Genomic DNA, 19,432 nt, shown 5'->3' with positions numbered 1-19,432 from the left:
TTATTATCGATAATGATATAAAAGTTGCTATTTTGATTCGTCATATAAAATATAATATAATTATGCATATCAGTTACTTGTATCATATTAGGTATGTCATTTGGTAGAGCTTACTCTCCAAGTCTTGTCTTTTTCAGCCTCAATATCACTTTGATATTAGAAAAATTGTCTTTCCAACACCAATGAAAGGTGCATGTATCTATACACACACATTTCAAAGGCTTTAAGTTTTCTAGATGCTGTATATTACTTCTTCTCTTCGGCTATATCCGCATCTTAGTTGCAGCATATGGATACAATGCAGCGCCTCCAAGAATCTCTGTCACTCTAGTTTTTTTGCATCGTTCCAGGTCATACTAGCAGCCCGTAACTCTGCCAGATATGCTATATAGATAGTGTTTAGCGGCCATCCAGAACGCCGGAATCCGGTTGGCTTGAAGAACAGGCAAACCAGATTGGGATTCTCTTCAGGCACCCGCAGCACGTGGCCGGGCCAGGTACAAAGTTGCGTATTCACTCTCAGCGTGATGGGAGGCTATTTGGTGCGTTCTTTTATCTCCCGTTACTTCTAAAATTACCGCACACCCAGTATCCGTCGTAAACATCTGTTCTCGAAGCTCAGTATACGGTTGCTCGGAGCCTTTGTAAGGTGCCATGACATAAAAACTAGTAAGATATTCAAAATAACTGCTAGAATGAATACATTGTTGAAAGGAAATGAAAACTGATAATATGATATATCAATTAATTTGTCCATCTGAAGTTGTAGATAACAGTTAATAACTATGTGTGATACCAGTAATTAAATGCTGACTTCAAATGAAAATTGACAATTAAATATTGAAATAATATATTACCAGTTTTGATTTTTTTAAGTACTATACTATATCCATGGTTCATATTACAATGGCATAGTAAAACTTAGAAGAATAAAATATGTCGCAAGACGAAATCAATCTTGGGGTTTTAATATAAGTTAAATAAATAGTACACAGCTAATTTGTTATTACTTTGAATACATGCCATGTCTTTACATCAATAAAAAACAGAAAAACAATTTAATAATGTATAAATATTTATAGACTTAACAACGGCTGACATCTACTTAGACACGATGAGCTCCATTTAATTTCCTCTTATTTTAAAATTCACCAAGATATATCCTAATAAGTAGGTAAGTATATTACATTTGTACATATAATAAGTAAATCAAGTACTTAACATAAATAATTATACTGTAAAATTAAATTACAATTGAAGCAGTATATATGGACCCCACAGAGTAATTAACAATATAATAATTTATATAATTATATCGGGTATATACTATATTGACACATTTTAATGAAGTCTATTTTTCTTGGTACCTACGTTCAATGATAAATGTTGTTTTATATTGTAACATAAACAATGGTAATATGCATTGATCTTTCTGATTTTTAAACTGTGATATCTATTTTATATATCTATTGATTTCTATGTGTATAATTGATACATTATTTATTTCAAATACAATACAATACAATTTAAAAACTAACAGTAAATAATATAGAAAGCGTCATGTTGTTTAGTTGGAATTTCTACTAGGAAATTCCATCCAATCCAAATCCAATTTTTACTAGGTGGGTACTTGTAGGTCAGCTATTTTTGGAATAAAATGAATCCCTTAAAAAACATGAAATAAGAATAGAATGATAAATATTTGTGAAAATTTACCAAATCAACATGTTTAACGTGAATATTTTCACACTAAAATGATAAATATTGTTAAGAAAATATACACAAACAGTTCATTCAGAAGTTATGACGTTTAAAAGATCCCGCGAGTTAACTCGTGCGTGGCACTGATCAGTTATGAGGTGATATCAGTTATAATCATTTATGAGGAATGGTTATAAGCCATTGGCACAACCAATTTGGTTTTTGACCTTGAGAACAAAATGTACTTTTTACACGGGACCAAACTCCACGGCTGCAGAGACGAATGCTTATACAAAATATGGCACAGTGGAATCGCCAGCAAGATGTAGGTATCATTATTTAGATGTAAGTATACATATTATTTTGAATTTCATAAAATTACACTTGTCCTGGGTGTCTCGCAATAGTAAACTATATTAGTAAATTAGATATATCTTGATGAACTATAAAATAGTGATGTAATAAAGACTTGTTGAAAATATATTAAGTATAATAAAATTTAGAAATTTAGCCTTTCTGGTTCTCTAATATTCATAGATCTACTGGTTCTGGGATCTACTATTTCTGGCAGTAGACAATTCATATAAAAGTGATATATCTTTTTTTCAATCCAAAATGTCTCGTCTTTTTTGATTAATTCTATTTTAACAGGAAAGTTATGTCCCGTCCAAACTCCAAATAAACAGACATCTTTCTTAGTAATATGAAGCTGCCCCTGAATCTGGAAGTACCAATCGTGATTTTTATCTATTGCCATATTCCTGTCTTTATCTACTTTCTGTACAATAGCTTCATCTGCACTTATTCCAGCAGCTGAGAAAGGACATTTTATTTCAATAATTGTATCATCATCGCTGATGCCATCTGGCGTTGCACCGATAAAATCATACACATCATCGATAAACAATCCACATCTCTCAATCTTAATTCGTTCTTGTACACTAAGCTGTTGTAAAGCTATTGATTCATTTTCTTTACCATATTTTACCGCTTTCACGTTGGCTAATGATTGGCTATATAATAAACGTTTTACCAAAGGCCCAAATTTTGTATTTTCTCGCCGCTTACACACCTTTCCAAAAACAGAGGCAGTAAGAAGGTTTCGTCGCCTTTCTAGCCATTCTGCACATTCAGATTGTAATACAGTGCGTCTTTCTATATCCCTCCTCTCATAGTTTGTCAGTTTGAGTTTTTTCAAAAAAGTTTCTTTTAACAATTGATATTGATTTTTGTCCATATCAGGTTTTTGGCAACTCTCTCCATAATCTGGATTAGATAAAGAAACAGAATGTATTGGTTTTCGCCAAGATTTTCCTATTTTTTTTTTTATTTTTTTTCAACCTTCTTGATTCTAAGCGATTTATGAAGGCTTTTGGGCTATTTTTATAAACTTGTTTTTGAATTGTGCAATGCAACTTATTTGTATTAAATGCGATTACCGCCGCTGCACATCGTCCCATGTACGATTGTCTTTGAGAGTAGTTAATTCTCTTGCCGCCTACAAATTTTGCAATCATGTTATTAAAAGATTCTGAAATATTAGTAGAAAAATTATAAATTAAACTTTTTGAATTTAGCACCAAACGAGAATTATATATCATTAATTGAGAAAATAGACTGCATTCTTTTAATGCTGGTACATAATTTACATCAAGCATGTCCTCTGTATTTGGTTCATTTGTACAAAAATATGGTAGACAAGAATGGTCTCCAAAAACATGGTGCGGTCCATTAATTAAATCTTTTTTCAAAGCGATAACCTTTTCTTCGAAAGTACTATCTTGTAGTTTTCTATACTTGATTGCACCTATGACGGCTTTCCGCAGACGTCTTTTTCTTGACGCAATGATTTTTCTTACATTCAAGGGATATCTTGTGTCTTTGGTTAATGCCTCTATTTTGCCACAATAATTTCTAATTAAATGGTTTTTACATTCAACTTTCTCGACAGTTACATTCGGATATGGGTGACAATCAAGATTTTTTTTGTATGTGCTGGAATCTCCATCAGCAATCAATTTTGAATAAATCAATCCATGTGTATTAATAGATTCTTTAAAGCCTTCTAATATTGCTGTAGATTCCATTCCAGCTGACGGACCGGTGTAATTTAAAAAGCATTTATGTTGTTGAGCAGGGATATTTTTATTTTTAGCTTTGGCGCACAAATCGCAATATTTATTTTTCACTGACATGTACAAAATCTTTCCGGTTCTTTGACCAATGATCGTGGCAGCGCCAGATGCTGCGGAATAATTGCATCTGTATGAACGTTTCGACCAACAGCCGTCTGCAACAACTGATATCATGGGAATACCAGAAGAATCGACGTCACCATTTTCGATTGCAAGTTGTCGCTCTTCTTTCGCAGCGTTTTCCATACTCTTATTTTTGGTTTCTTCAAACCACTCGTACACCTTCTGTTGACTCTTTCTGTATGTTCTTGCTGTAATCGATGGTACATCAATTGCAGAACACATTTCTTCCAGATTTGAAAATCCACTGCCGATACTGATTATACTGGATACAAATGCGTCACACAGATTCATTTTGTTTTCGTTCATTTCAGTGGTATATAATTTTAATTTTTTACCACAAAGTTTACATTGGATAAAAAATGTACTACTAAAGTTTTCCCGATTTTCCCCAAAAATTTCTAAATGTGATAAATTACAATTAAATGGAGAATCATGGTGGCTAATTAATTGAAGTTGTTGGAAAAAATATGAAAAGTCTATAATTCTACGGCCTTCTACACGGAATTTAGGACTTGAATCTTCAATTTCATTTTCTATAATAAATTCTTCGTGTTCGTGTTCAAATGTGGGATGAAATTCTGGTTCAGGTAGTATGCTTTGAGGATTTCCATGCTCAGGCATAGTCTTCGGTAATATATCAATACTATAATACATTCAAAAATATTAGTTTAGTAGATAGTTAGATAGTTAACAGAAAACAAAATGTATAGCTGGTATTAATTATTGTACCAGATTATAATTTTTGTCACAGACACACTAATTTCGAATAAGACGTAGCACAAACATAATATAAAAAAATATAAGTACAAATGATCATTATACTTAATTGTGTGTATTAATAAGGGCTTGCGCAGACAGAGCGCGGTCAGGCGGTCTGCGTTCCGCGTTCGGAGTTCGGCGTTCTTTGCACTGTATGGACTTCATACTGTATGGGTACACAGCCGGCGGTCAGACCGCGCCGGTCAATTGAAACGCTAGAGTTCTTGAGTTCTATGCCCGGAATTACAAAGAACGCCGTACCTCCCGTCCAGTCCCGTCATAGGAATTTGAGCAGTCAGACAACATAGAGCGAAACCACACGGGGGAGTGAGTACGCAACAGCGGTGCTTTCTCACTTCCACTCGCAGTCGGAATATAGCGGTCTCGCATTATGCAGCGCTTGTGTCAGTACAACGTTTGTAAACAAATGGAACGCTTATTGTTGACCGCCACCTGTCTGCTGTCCCTGAACGCTAGCGGTCAACGGTCGGTTGAACGCAGAACTCCGACCGCTCTCTGTCTGCGCAAGCCCTAAGTAATACGCAAAACTTCCTTTTGCAAGATAAATAAATATTGTGAACCAAAATTTTCTGTGAAATGTGGTTTTTTCAACTTTGTATGATTATTTCAAATTATAAAATAATAATTTCAAACCTTTGTGTTTTTAATGTATTAGTATTTCCATCTTTTCTCCTACGTCTTTTTTTGGAACTTCCAGCCATCGGATAGTGAGTTCGTGGCATTTTTTGTAAGTACAATCGATATAAATAATTGTGATAATATTGTTAGGTACCTATGTCAAAAACCGAGGATGAAAATTTCGCATTCCCGCTGAAATAAATGACGTTCATAGTATTGCCAGGCTAAACTTTCGAAATTAAAGTTAGTTTTTAAAAAAAAATTTACATTGGAAAATATTATGTAAGTACAGGCATCCATTATTATGTTATTTGATGAAAGTATTCTTTAAAATCATCTGTATTATTATAATCTCGCAAATTCATAATTTAGTAAAAGTTAAATTTTCTGTAATATAAATATCAGTAGGTACCTAACCTAGGTAGATTCATAATTTGGCTAAGTAAAAAATATAGATATTTTTACTTCGCGATGTGTTTGAGGTGTTCTAAATTATGTAAGTATGTTTAATAACAAATGTGAAATTCGTAAAACCTCATGTGTATTATTTATTAAATAAAAATAGTAAAACTAATAGTAGATACAAATGGTGAAAAACTTCATTCAATTATTTACTAAAATATCAATCCAATAATATTTTAGTAGATATGGCAATACTGGACGACCTGATATATTTCACTGAAATAAAATAAAATCTATCACAATTTATAAAATACATACCTACTACAATCATAATTATTTTGAATGTAGAGGGAGATAGTTTTAGAAAGGGACAGAAAACTGATTGCTATGTTGCAATATTAGGCAAAATAGATTGCAACAGTGTTAAAAATTATAATGTATGATTTAGTATGACATAACGTAGAATTGACGCAAATACAAATTTCTTCAGATTTTTTTTTGTTTTGTCCTCAAATGTCAAAATATGTTTTCCTTTTGAATAATTTGTCCGAATTTATGTTTGTATCACCTATTTTTGTGCTCAATTTGTAGCATTCACTTTTATAAACATATTTTTATACAATATTCGTGGATTGGCGTATTTTTTTGGTCATATGAAGTGAAAATAGCACCAGCTAAAGATTCCATACATCTAACGCCAAATTTGCAGGCGGTCTGACGTCCCATCGAGTTGGTCAAATATTTCGTGAAATGGTTGTTTTTAAAATGTATCTATTTAGTATTATAAATTTATATTTAACAAGATATTTCATCATTTATTCAATGATTAATGATAACCCTTCTGATACGTAGCTTTAGATTATTTGGAATGTCTATAATTATCGCATATTTTAATAACAAAATATCCAGTCGATTCCGTTAGATTTAGAGCCAACAGAAACTGCAAATATTATAATTATACTGAATATATTTTACTACATTATGTTTGATAACATTAAAACTATCTATAATAAACGGTTTGACATAATATTTAGTGGAAAAAACGGTTATCAACACAGTCCATTAATGTCACAAAAATATGGCCTCGTTGTCCATTATTACATTTCAAGGTTCCAAAGAATATTATTTTACGTCATAAAAATACTTTATGCAGTTATCAAATGTTTAACATAAATATTTGCCGATGAATAAGCTTCATAATTATATAAATAGTTTTTCTATAAATCTTACGTAAGATTCAGGCTTAACCTCCGAAAATACCAGAAAATAGCTGACATGGAACACCTTCCCCCTTAAATAATAAATATACTATAAAAATATGTATGATTATCGAATTTTAAATTATGATTAGAATCTATTAAAAATGTTTAAATTTCATTTTCGACCATGTCCGATCTTAATAGGATCATATGGGCCTCCACAGAGTATTAACAGATTTTGTTTTTCACGAGAAATGGATGTCAGCCACTTGCTCAACCTATTAGGTCCATACCCTGACAGACACAAATTGAAAAACAATATGTGTACTTACCAGACCCAGGATTCGACCCACAGCGTTATAGTCGAACGCTTAAGCCGCGCGGCCACCATGGGTGTATATATCATATTATATGAAAAAATTTATAAAATATATTAAAAAATATATATCATATTATATGATTATTTTTTAAATTTTGATTATCTCAGAATGACTCAAACCAAATAGGAGGTATTTAATATACAGGGACGACATATTAACCCATCGATATGTTATATTGATAAAATTTCCTTGATAGTTGCGAATGATAAGACATGAAAGTAAGCACTTACGGAAATTCCGTTTACATAGAAGTTTCTGGTGAATGTAAAAGTTGCCGGTAGTTCTACGCCTTTCCAAAGAATCTCTCCACTTCCTGAGACAGTTAACGTGTCATCCACAAATGAATCATTTACTGCAATTCTAAAAAAAAAATAGTTTAATAGTATAGATATACCATCATAAATCATCTGGTGTTCAAATTTAAATTAAAGTCCCGTTTACATGGTTCACTTTTGACGATCATTATAGAGGAATCATCCGCAGTGACCCGTGTAAACGCACATTCATCAACGAGTCATCGAAAGTGATCATCCGGAATCAAAATTTAATGAAGTTGAACTTGTTCTACTTTGGATTATCATATTTTGATCACTGCGGATGATTCCACGCATGCGCACTGCTCCCCTGAGAACTGTCATAACATTTACATAGGTACGTAAACTGTCATTTTGAATAATTGAAAACAAACCGGTTAAATAGATGTTCCTGCAGACCAAATCATATAAATATCATACATAATGATTCTAATAATCAAAGTGTTGTTTTGCGGTTCTTGTTTGCTTCTTCTGTGATTTCTGTGTTCGCTATTTCACTTGACGCCATTTTGGAATGAATCAGGTATTTCACTTTCGGTGATACGTGTAAACAAAAAGTGAATGCCTGAACATAAACGTAATGCTTATTCTTGAAGAGTATTTCCCTGTTATTTTTTGTACAATGCGATCTGTCATTTATATTATAATAGGTATTTTTCTTTTCAAACGCGTGCCATGCAAAATCATCTCGCGTGCCACTGGTGGCACGCATGCCATAGGTTCGCCAACCCTGGCCTAAGTGAATACTGTAAGGAAAATAGCCTTCACATTATAATATAGTGTAATTACTTACATTACGCTAAAGAAAGCTTTTCCATCCATGGTTATGAGAATTTTTAGCTCATGTTCGCCAGGCTGTAGAGGGGCAATGATCGCTTCCAAGTGACACTTGACCATGTCCAATTTGGGATAGTCAACATCCATTTTAACATCAAAGTCCATTACAGGTTTCACTTTGCCATTAAAGAGCAGGTCCAAATTGAAGTCTTCAATATTCTGGATTATCGCATGGCCGTCGAATTCGTCGTTCAACATATTGGTGGCCCTCACATACAACCTGAAAATTATATTAAATAAAATAATTTTATATTTTCTTTTTGAGGGCCCACATGCCAAACGAAGGTCAAAATGGAGTATTTATGGTATTTTCAAAGCATAATCCTGGACATTCCTTAAGGTTGATAATCTATTTATATAATTTTGAAGACTTATTATCCTTTATATTTATTTTAAACATTTGATGACTGTATAAAGTATTTTTATTACGTAAAATAATATTCTTTTAAACCTCTCGATCTAATGTTTTAGAATATAGTCAAGTTGTAGTAGGTTAACCACTGAGAAATGCCAATAGAAATGGCATATTTCAAAAAAATATTACCTTATTCTTAGGTCAATAATTATTGTAAAACAATCATTATTCGTAGGATATTTTATCACATTTGATTGGTCAAAGACATAGCTTATAGTCAGTATCTTTAGAATTATCTTTAAATGTGGTAGTGTTGCCCATTTTATGAATAATAAAATGCCTAATTCTTGTCAAATAAAATTTGGGATCACAAAGATCATAAATATAATTTTTTATCATAAATATAATAATGTCAACATAAATTTTACCAATGGTATAAATGCGTTTAAAAAATGATATATCCAAATAATATTAACACCACTGTACATGGATGTATTGAAATATGACTGACACCCCAGAAGTCCGGGTAGAGAGGGGAGTCGGGGCCGCACAGCCCGATCCGACCTCCGCGCTCAACTCTCCGGTCGACCTCACGTTAATTACGCCCTTGGTAGCGCGCCGTCGGTCGATACCTGTGAGTCACACGACCAGCTTCCACCCTTCGACTAGCTCAGTGATGGTAAATCGTTCAGGGCGGTCAATCGAAGCTGGGTTTGGTTTGGTAGAGCACGTTCAGTGTAAGGTTAGGTCTTGACAGTTGGGTTAAGATGTAGGATTGACGGTTGACGATGGTGGATATTCAAAATGAAACACACGTTGTTCGTAGCACAAATCTTAGCAGAAAGTTTTATTTTTACAATTAAGGTCCACAAAAAGGTTTCTCACTATTACACACAGATACACAATATCAATACACATGAATAATTTTGCAACAGCCCTCAATTTGTTAATGATGGGCGCCGTGGACTGCGGCAACTATAGCTTAAGAATCTATGAATCACTTGATTCGTAACACGAGCGAATTCTACACTACCACGTACGTGGCACACGAACTCTGAAATTATTTAATAATTCAGCGAAAATTATAACACTCGGCGTGGCGCGCGTAGGACACCGTATCCAGTCCAACCTCTTTTTTTGACTAACTCGATCGATTCCCGTCGATACGGAAATCGTTTTAAAAAGTAGGTAAACAGCAATAAATTATATTTTTCGCAAAGTCGATTCTAAGCGGGACACGAAGTCCGTCATGGATCGAAGGCTTCGGCTTACAGCCTGCTAGATTGGACACCTCTACCGCATGTAGCGGTAACCAAGGTATTTCCCAGAGAGGGTTAAGCTAACCCGACCAAATTCTTATGCGAATGCGGCGATCGACTTCGCATTCGGCAGGGGTATAAAATGCTGGGCTGGCCTTAGTCTTTCACGAGATTTTACTTAGCGGATAAAAAACAAAAAAAAAAAAAATACCTATTACATTTAAAAATATTTATCAGAAGAACACTTTCGCAAGGAAATTCCGCGATACATAATTCGAGATACTTGTCAACCTTAAGCATCATAGGTACACAAATTTAATTATACTTTCACATGGCAATATTGCGTAACACGGTTGGACAGGAAAAAAATACTATCTGCTATGGAATCCACCACAGATATTATTCCCCGGCGAACAACAAGTCGACAGAATCTGTGATCGGGAATAGACTTAATTCCCGACGGTCATCGTGTTCAATTTCACTTTTCACCAACAGTGTTACTAATTTTGAAATACCTACAATAATAGTTATCATTACTACAATTGATACAGAAGGGCCGTCGGCTTCAATTGGAAGTTATAAAAATTAACATCGGTAATCAACAATGAAAATTCACGGAAAGAATGTAATCTATAATAATCATTAAATTATTAGTTAGTTGCAAGATATATCAAAACCAAATGTAAATAAAAACTATACCTCCCACGGGGGCAACATAATAAAACAATTCACTTGTAAAGTTTTGCACCCCTTGGTTACACCTGGCGTTTCTTTTCGCCCCAGGTATGTTGAACTTTGGACCTAATCGCTACCCCAGGTATATTGTTTCAAAAATAACCTGCTTTCTCTTACCTTAATAACGACGGGAGGTTTACTAAGTACCTACGATTCAAAATTTTGTAAAAATTTTAATTTAAATTTCCGCGCCGTCGAAATGTTATACCTACCTACCTTACCCTTTCGCGTTACGGTATCGTTTTAAAAACAAAAATTATTTCTTTAGGTGGCCTTTAAATACGTACTCATTATATTTTGTTTCGTTTTTGTTAATTAATAAAAGTACAGAGCACTTTATTTGATGGAGCGGCGATAGATGGACATTTGGCTTAGCGGACTATAAGAAACATGAATGTGGCATCAATAGCTTCGCTCGTACTTTACCCTAAAGGGGTCCTCCATACACGTAGAAACGTGGAGGTATCATGACTATATTCTAAAACACTAGATCGGGAGGTTTAAAAGAATACTATTTTATGTAATAAAAATACTTCATGCAGTCATCAAAAAATGTTTAAAATAAATATAAAGGATAATAAGGCTTAAAAATTATATAAATAGATTATCTATTATCTCAAACAAGAGACAAGTGTCCAAGTAGTGAAAGCGGCGGATTATAGTGCATAAATACAAAATATGGTAAAAAATAAAACAGGTATTAATTTCGTAAAAATAATCGTTTTTTTTTGAGAGATTTGTACTAGCAAATTATGGTTTTATTTATAATCAAAATCAAGTACAGTCGAACTTGGTCATTACGAGGAAGATGGAACTGACTGAATTTGCTTGTTATACGCGTTACTCTTTATATCAGAGAATAGGTATTTTTTAAATGAGTGGTCACATAACACCAAGAGACGCAATTCAAACAAAAATACACAATTAGAATTTTCCCCCGAAACAAGCATGGCATTCATAAACTATAAAAGAAGTTGTTTATTGTAATGAACGCTGGTAGGTACCTACTTACTTCACAAACCTTGGATTTTTTTTCAACCATATGCGTGGATACCTTTTCAATCTTTTTGGCGAAAACACCAATTAGGTAGGTACTTATACACTTAAGTGCCCATACGCACTTCCGCCGCCTATCGTTTTTTGTATGCTGGCTAACCGCAGTGGCCTGCCGCATATCGCACTTTGCATACAAAAAACGATAGGCGGCCTACCGCAAGTGCGTATGGGCACTAACTAGTGTCGTAATCCGAACCCGGCGGCATCCTGTCTGGTCGGATTTTATTGCTTAGGATCGAAATGATTTTATACAATCCACACATTAACAGTTTTAAGAAGATTTTTGACGATATTTTAGCTCGGTATATCTGATAAGGAGCTCGTTATAATAGTGAATAAATGTATGGAGAAAATCACAAACTTAAATATCAACGAATGTTTCCTCGTTACATCCGAGATCTCGCTAAACCCGTGATCATAATAAGCGAGCTCAACTGTTTTTACTAAATTATACATATTTATAAACTAAGTTTATTAACTAAATATTAAACGGTAAATCACTTGACACAACCAGTTGTTCAGTGAGGCAGATATTCTTGAATGGCTTAGGATTCCTGACTTTCCCTACGACCAAAAGCTTCAGTTTGTATGTCCCGGGTGCATTGGAGCACGGCATTATTGTGATGCGGTCTTTGGGCACTTTCCTCTCTGATACATTACTTTCTTCGCGATTGAACGTACATTTTACAAAGGAGAACTTTCCAAAATAAACCCGTCTCATCTGCGTTGTATACTTGTACGCGGCGGACTACTGAATTTGACAATTGAATACCGGCAAATTATAGAGCTAGATTTTATGCTTTCAACTAGTAAAAATAACGGCGGATTATAGTAGCTGTCGGATAATCGAGCTTCGGGTTACTGAGAGTGTACTGTAGTGTATTATAGTCTTTATGTTGGTCTGCACCATATACAGCAATCTTCACCTCAACCAAAGCTTACCTGCTAGTTGTTTCATCCGGATAGCTGGCTTTCAAGTCAACAATAGATGTGGAGGGATTAATATTGACATCGGCAGTGTGAGAATATTTTTTGCCATCTATGTCGAGATCGTAAACGTAGCGGAATTTGATTAATGCCGAACTCTGAAACTGTTGAAAGTTATATGTGACTAAACGTTTGCAATAACTACATAGTTTTTTTTTACTATTGCAAAAATGATGATTACAGACTATATAAAAATAATAAATAATATTAATGCGAATTTACTTATGCATGCGCCGGCATGCACTGCCGATGTGTAAAACGGACAATAGCCAAATGACCAGGCAAGCGGCAAGTCTACAATATCTCTGATCATAGTCCGTTTCCACTTCTATAAGATCCATCGACTGACATGCTGTGTGTTCTTTTAATGGTTTGTGGGCAGAACATTTTCTCTTAACAGATAGTTTGCAACGTTTTTAACTCTACTCAAATTTCTACAGATATTGTACATTACATGTTAAATTCAAGCTGACACCCATTTATAATATCACCATAAGTCAGTTCCAACTCAATCCCAAAATAGAATTAACATAGTGGATGTCAGTTTTCCGACCATGGCCGATCCTAATAATATTATATGGGCCTCCACAGAGTAGAGGTTTGTATTAACAAATTTTGTTTTTACGAGAAATGGATGTCAGCCACTTGCTCAAACTTATTAGGTCTATTCTCTCGACTCAAACACAAATTGAAAAACTATATGTGTATTTGCCAGACCCAGGATTCGAACCCGGGACCCACGACGCTATAGGTTGACGCTTAAGCCGCGCGGCCATTGTGGACTGTCAGTAGGCATTAAAAAAATTGGATCAAGAACAAGGGATAAGAAAGTCCCATTTTGTACATGTCTTTATGTATGTATGTTGTTCCAAATTATGTATTATCTATCATTGGTCGTAAAACGAAATCGATCATGGGATTGTATAAAATTGTGGAAATAATTAGGTACTAAAAAACATTATATTTAACTCATATAATATGTAATTCAATTATATCATTTTCTTTTGACTCACTTTCATATATTTACACTCTACTTTTGAGAAATAAATGATGTCATTAATATTATTTTTGTCACATTATAAACATAATACACCATTAACACGTGCATGGATTTACTGCTGGCAGTACGTATAATCGTGGCCATAACAAAAAAATACACATGTAAACACGTGTTATCGTGCAAATTGCAAGATTGCATGCATGAATCAAAAAAGTTCAGAGGCTTCTGAATTTTCACGCAACAATTGGATCGTGCAATATCTGCATCTGCGCAATAGAAAATAGTAGCAACCTGTCGGTAAAAAATGAGCTACACCGTGCAGAGACTCATTTTACCGATTTTCACGACCTGTCGTAACATTGTGTCTCGTTCACTCTTGAAGAATGAGATTGACGAAATAGTCAGCACTTTTACGTGTAAACAATTATTATCACGATATTTTAAAACACACACTATTGGTGCAAATAAATTCATGTACGTGTACTAACAGGTGATATAAGAATGTCTTGTGCTTAAAATATATCATTTAATAAATCATTGATACTTACAGAATATAGACAGTGTGACTTGATTCTATGATACGTCATGAATTCAGGCAAAATAAGGAGACTATCAATGTCTCCACCGCTTTCTAAAGATAAGTAACGGTGGATGTTAAATGTGTAAGTCAGATTCTGGCCATGTGATTTCAGGAAGAAGTCCATGTCAGTGTTCAATTTATTACCTACAGTACCTATATTAAATGGAAAAAAGACCCAAAGTTATAATTAGGGGTATGTAATAATAACACAGAAATTATTACAAGTAACAGAGAAACACAATAATATATTTTTTTTTCCGACCATGTTCGATCCTAATAGGATCATATGGGCCTCCACAAAGTAGAGGTTTGTATTAACAGATTTTGTTTTTTACGAGAAATGGATGTCAGCCACTTGCTCAACCTATCAGGTCCATACCCTGATACAGACAAATTGAAAAACAATATGTGTACATGCCAGACACAGGATTCGAACCTGAGACCCACGGCGTGATAGTCCAACGCTTTAGCCACACGGCCACCGTGGGTGTCAATATTGTTAAGGGTGTGATTTTACTTATGTGTTCATAAAATCACTGCCATTTGAATGTACAATTACAGTCTAACTAGGTTATTACGAGAAAGATGGGACCGACTGAATTTGCTCGTTATATGCATTACTCGTTATATCGTTATATAACATTTTTCCGCACCACGTTCCATTTATGCATACAGCATAAAAAATCTGAAAACCATCATAAAAATCCCCAAAACAAGCATGGCATTCATAAACTACAAAAGAAGTTGTTTATTGTAATGAAGTGCTGAGCCGCCGGCACTGGTAGGTACCTAGTGACTTCATAGAGCTTGGATTTTTTACATGCAATTTCAACCATATGCATGGATACTTTTAGGTACTTAGACACTTAACTACTGTCATAAATGTAATCCGATCCCGGCGGCATCGGTCTAATTAACTGCCCTGAAAATGTTTTTAAACGATCAGCACATTAACAGTTTTGCTCGGTATACCCGAGAAGTAGCTTGTTATAAAAGTGAATAAATGTATGGAGAAAATCATAAACTAAAATGTCAATGAACGTTTCCTCATTACATCCGAGATCTTGCTATTTCCGTGATCGTAATAACCAAGTTCGACTGTATTATAAAATCACCACTTAAGCTTTTACTCACCATTTTTAGCATCGGTCTGATTGATGCACAATTCTAGGAGAAACGGTTCATTTTCTGGAATTTCCAGCGCCATTTTTGTTGCATAAACATTTTTATTCTTCTGAAGGTTGAATTCATAGACATAATTATTATCATTTATTACTGCTGATAAAAATGTCTTAACATCTGTCCCATCGGTCTAATCAAAAACAAAAAAACAACAAAAAAAAGGTTAAATCTTTCCGTTCTTTAAATTCTTAAGCGGGGACATGCTCGTCGTAGGTCAAAATTGAGTTTTTATTGTATTTTCAAACCATGATCCTGGACACTCCTTAAACGTTGTAGATAATCTATTTATATAATTTTGAAGCCTTATTATCCTTTATATTTATTTTAAACATTTGATGACTCCATAATGTATTTTTGTTACATAAAATAGTATTCTTTTAAACCTCTCGCTCTAATGTTTTAGAATATAGTCATATTTCGGTACATGAATGTGCAGTGGTGTTAAGATTTTTTACATTTATTAATTTTTAAACACATTTATAAAACCATTAGTATAATTTATTACGAGATAATTTTAGTAAAATATTCACGATAAAAAATTATATTGATAATCTCTGTGATCCCAAATTTGACAAGAATTAGGCATTTTATTATTCAAAAAATTGGCAAGATTAACACATTTGAATATAATTCTAAAGATACTCATTATAAGCTATGTCTTTAACCATTCAAGTGTGATAAACATCCTACGAATAATGATTGCTTTATAATAATTATTGACCTAAGAATAAGGTAGTGTTTTTTGAAATACGCCATTTCTTTTGGCATTCCCCAGTAGTTAAGCTACAACATACGGCCGTAGCCATAAATTGACAAACTATAATTAAAGTAGGGAGTAAAATTATGTTAACGCGCGTGTTTGAACAATAAAATTTTTGAATAATAAAATGCCTAATTCTTGTAAAATTTGGGATCACAGAGATTATCAATATAATTTTTTATCTTAAATATTTTACTAAAATTATCTCGTCATAAATTATACTAATGGTTTTATAAATGCGATTAAAAATTAATAAATGTAAAAAATCTTAACACCACTGCACATTCATGTACCGAAATATGACTATATTCTTAAACATTAGAGCGAGAGGTTTAAAAGAATACTATTTTATGTAACAAAAATACTTTATGCAGTTATCAAATGTTTAAAATAAATATAAAGGATAATAAAAGGCTTTAAAATTATATAAATAGATTATCTACAACGTTTAAGGAGTGTCCAGGATCATGGTTTGAAAATACAATAAAAACTCAATTTTGACCTACGACGAGCATGTGGGCCGTTAAGTTGTGATTATATTGAGATGCACGTCATATACTGTCACTCTGTCATGGCGACAACTTTAGTCAATGTTTTCGTCACGATGTTATGATCACCATCACTGTAAATTCTATGATGGAGAGAGCCAACTCTACTGTATTAGTATTAATTTTGAATAATTATTCATTATTCATGCTAATTTCAATTAATTTTAACAGTTTCTACGTGTGCGTACGTTAAAATTACTTGCGAGATTACATCCATAGATAATCTTTTGAACAGAAACGAACCTGCAGAACATAGATAATAGACAATATTCTTATAGAAAATATGTAGAGCCAACCACTGAAAACAATAAATGTGATTTTGACATGATTCTAAAAAGTGTAGACATGTAGAAAATGATAAAAATGTTCAAAATGTCATGCAGGTGTCGATGCAGTAGCGTTCAACGTGAGGTGACCTCATTGTTATTTTGGTGATTTTGGCAGATCTTGCCAACTGACAATGTTCGTTTAATTCATTTAGTACTAACACCGCGACTGGCGCGATTGAAGTCGTTGGCCATTAGATATAATTAATGTGTTATTATGTTAAATGTGGTAATTAAAAGGTTAGCAGTGATTGTGTTAATGGTTAACCAAGAAAAATGACATTACATACTTTTCCCCGTAGCCACAATTAACAACTTTACTATCTCCAGGGTCTGTGTGCTTTCTTCTTTCTATCCTAATTGTCTAGGTTTGTCTATATAATTCAGAAATTAGTTAATATTTAGACTAAATCTAAATTAGAGAGTACAAGAGACGAAACACACCAATTCCACTCAAGACTTTAAATGATTAGTCATTAAGTATTCTTCTACAGCAGAGGTATAATAATATTTTAGCAAAAAGGCGAATAAGCCATTCGTGTTGAAATTGGAATCTGTCGGTTTTTTTTTATATGTTTTGTTAAAATATATAATACACTGGAAAATAAATTATGTAAACCACAAAAATAAAGGATAATAAATTTAATGATAAAAACTTATTGTAAACTATTTTGAACAAACTATGTTTTTTAATCAATGAATATTGAATGAACACATGACACAACACAATACATCGCACAATGAATCATAAGATTTGTTTGTTCTATAAAAAAAAATCGGTGTGTGTACTTATGTACGCGCGTTAGAAGTTATACTTCTTTGGCGTAACAAAACAAAAACAAAACTTGTGATAAACTAGACTCTTTGACTAGCTCTTAATTATCTTGTTAAATTACACACTCAAGAAAAAGCACCGCTTATTGGAATGCCGTTGGTTTATTTCTATACACTTTAACTTATATTACTAAATTATATAATGGTTTCTCGTTGTTTTTATTTTTAAAGTACCAAATGTCAATTTGACGTTTGATCGTTTGTTTACGTAAGGAATTTCAAATGGCCGACAAAAATAAATACGGTGCCTAAACTTTAATATTATTATACTGTATAATCGTCATGATTGCAGTATCATACTGTGGCGTAAAGATAGTGCATTCGGCTGATAACCGAACAATCGGTGGTTCGAATCCAATCGAGTGCGTTTTTTTTTCATGTGAAAAAATAAATTATGTGTTACATGTCACATGCCAAAAATACACTCTGATCTGATTTCACAAACGCGCCAAAAGAAGTATAACTTCAATAAAATTGTAATTTTCATGTAACTTCACAGTGAAAATTATCAGGATTATAAGCAAATTTATTAAATTATTATCATGAAATCGTTATCATTAAAAAAATGGCATTTAAATGACAACGTTAATACAATGCAATACATCTGTGCTATAATAATTGGCTTCAAATGAACCATGAAACAGTTTTAACAATTAAATAAATGTAATGCTTACTTGTGGAATGTAGTCATAGTTCACAATAACCGAATTTTTTGTATTCAATTTCAAAGTTTTCAAATGTTGTAGTGGAAGATGTGCTTCTATGTCGGCATTCACTATGTATCTGAAAAGATTAATAAGTAGTTTTTAGTTTTCTTTATTGTAGATATTTTATTATGACGATATTAACGGAAACGGACCATCCCATGCATCCCATAATCAAATCACTGTGTAGAAACTGTACCTCAAAAATCATCCAGCATTCGATTAGATCTTGATTAGAAATAGGAAAAATTTCGAGTGTGGACAACTTTAAATATCTGGGGGTGCACATCACATGAAGTGAGACTTTTCAAAAAGATAACTCACCATCCAAACGGGAATGGCTGGAGAAACATTCAACATGATGCGTCTGGGACTCGAGACTGTGGTCGGTCAAAACCAAATGCAGCCTATTCAACGCTCGCTGCTTTTCTGTAGAAGTTATGGTACCTTACAAAGGCTCAGAGCAACACCCCATACTGACCTTTGTGAACAGCTGATACAGGTTGTGCGGTGGAATAACTTGAGTAGCGAGCAGATAAGAGAGCGGACTCTCAGCCTCTCATCACCTTGAGAGTGAAGAAGCGATGTTGGACCTGGCTCGGCCACGTGCTACTCAT

At 33.6% G+C, this 19,432-nt stretch overlaps 1 protein-coding gene across 2 annotated transcripts in view; it reads right to left on the bottom strand.

Annotated features, from left to right (window-relative positions):
• Window positions 1-19,432, bottom strand: part of LOC147067417 (apolipophorins-like) — a 121,447-nt gene that overhangs the window by 35,929 nt on the left and 66,086 nt on the right. For both annotated transcript variants that reach the window (XM_085953938.1, XM_085953939.1), the window contains 6 exons: window positions 18,786-18,894; window positions 15,596-15,773; window positions 14,430-14,614; window positions 12,837-12,985; window positions 8,446-8,709; window positions 7,569-7,698 (listed from right to left, as the gene is read on the bottom strand). In XM_085953938.1, coding sequence (XP_085810064.1) covers window positions 7,569-7,698; window positions 8,446-8,709; window positions 12,837-12,985; window positions 14,430-14,614; window positions 15,596-15,773; window positions 18,786-18,894 — 1,015 coding nt within the window. The remainder of the gene's footprint in view (window positions 1-7,568; window positions 7,699-8,445; window positions 8,710-12,836; window positions 12,986-14,429; window positions 14,615-15,595; window positions 15,774-18,785; window positions 18,895-19,432) is intronic.

This window comes from Rhyacophila brunnea, unplaced genomic scaffold, assembly GCF_057557595.1.
Source record: "Rhyacophila brunnea isolate RB1 unplaced genomic scaffold, BYU_Rbru_1.0 scaffold_4, whole genome shotgun sequence".
Taxonomy (NCBI): domain Eukaryota; kingdom Metazoa; phylum Arthropoda; class Insecta; order Trichoptera; family Rhyacophilidae; genus Rhyacophila; species Rhyacophila brunnea.
The sequence above is the reverse complement of the archived record's forward strand: the minus strand, read 5'-3'. Positions and strand labels throughout refer to the sequence as shown.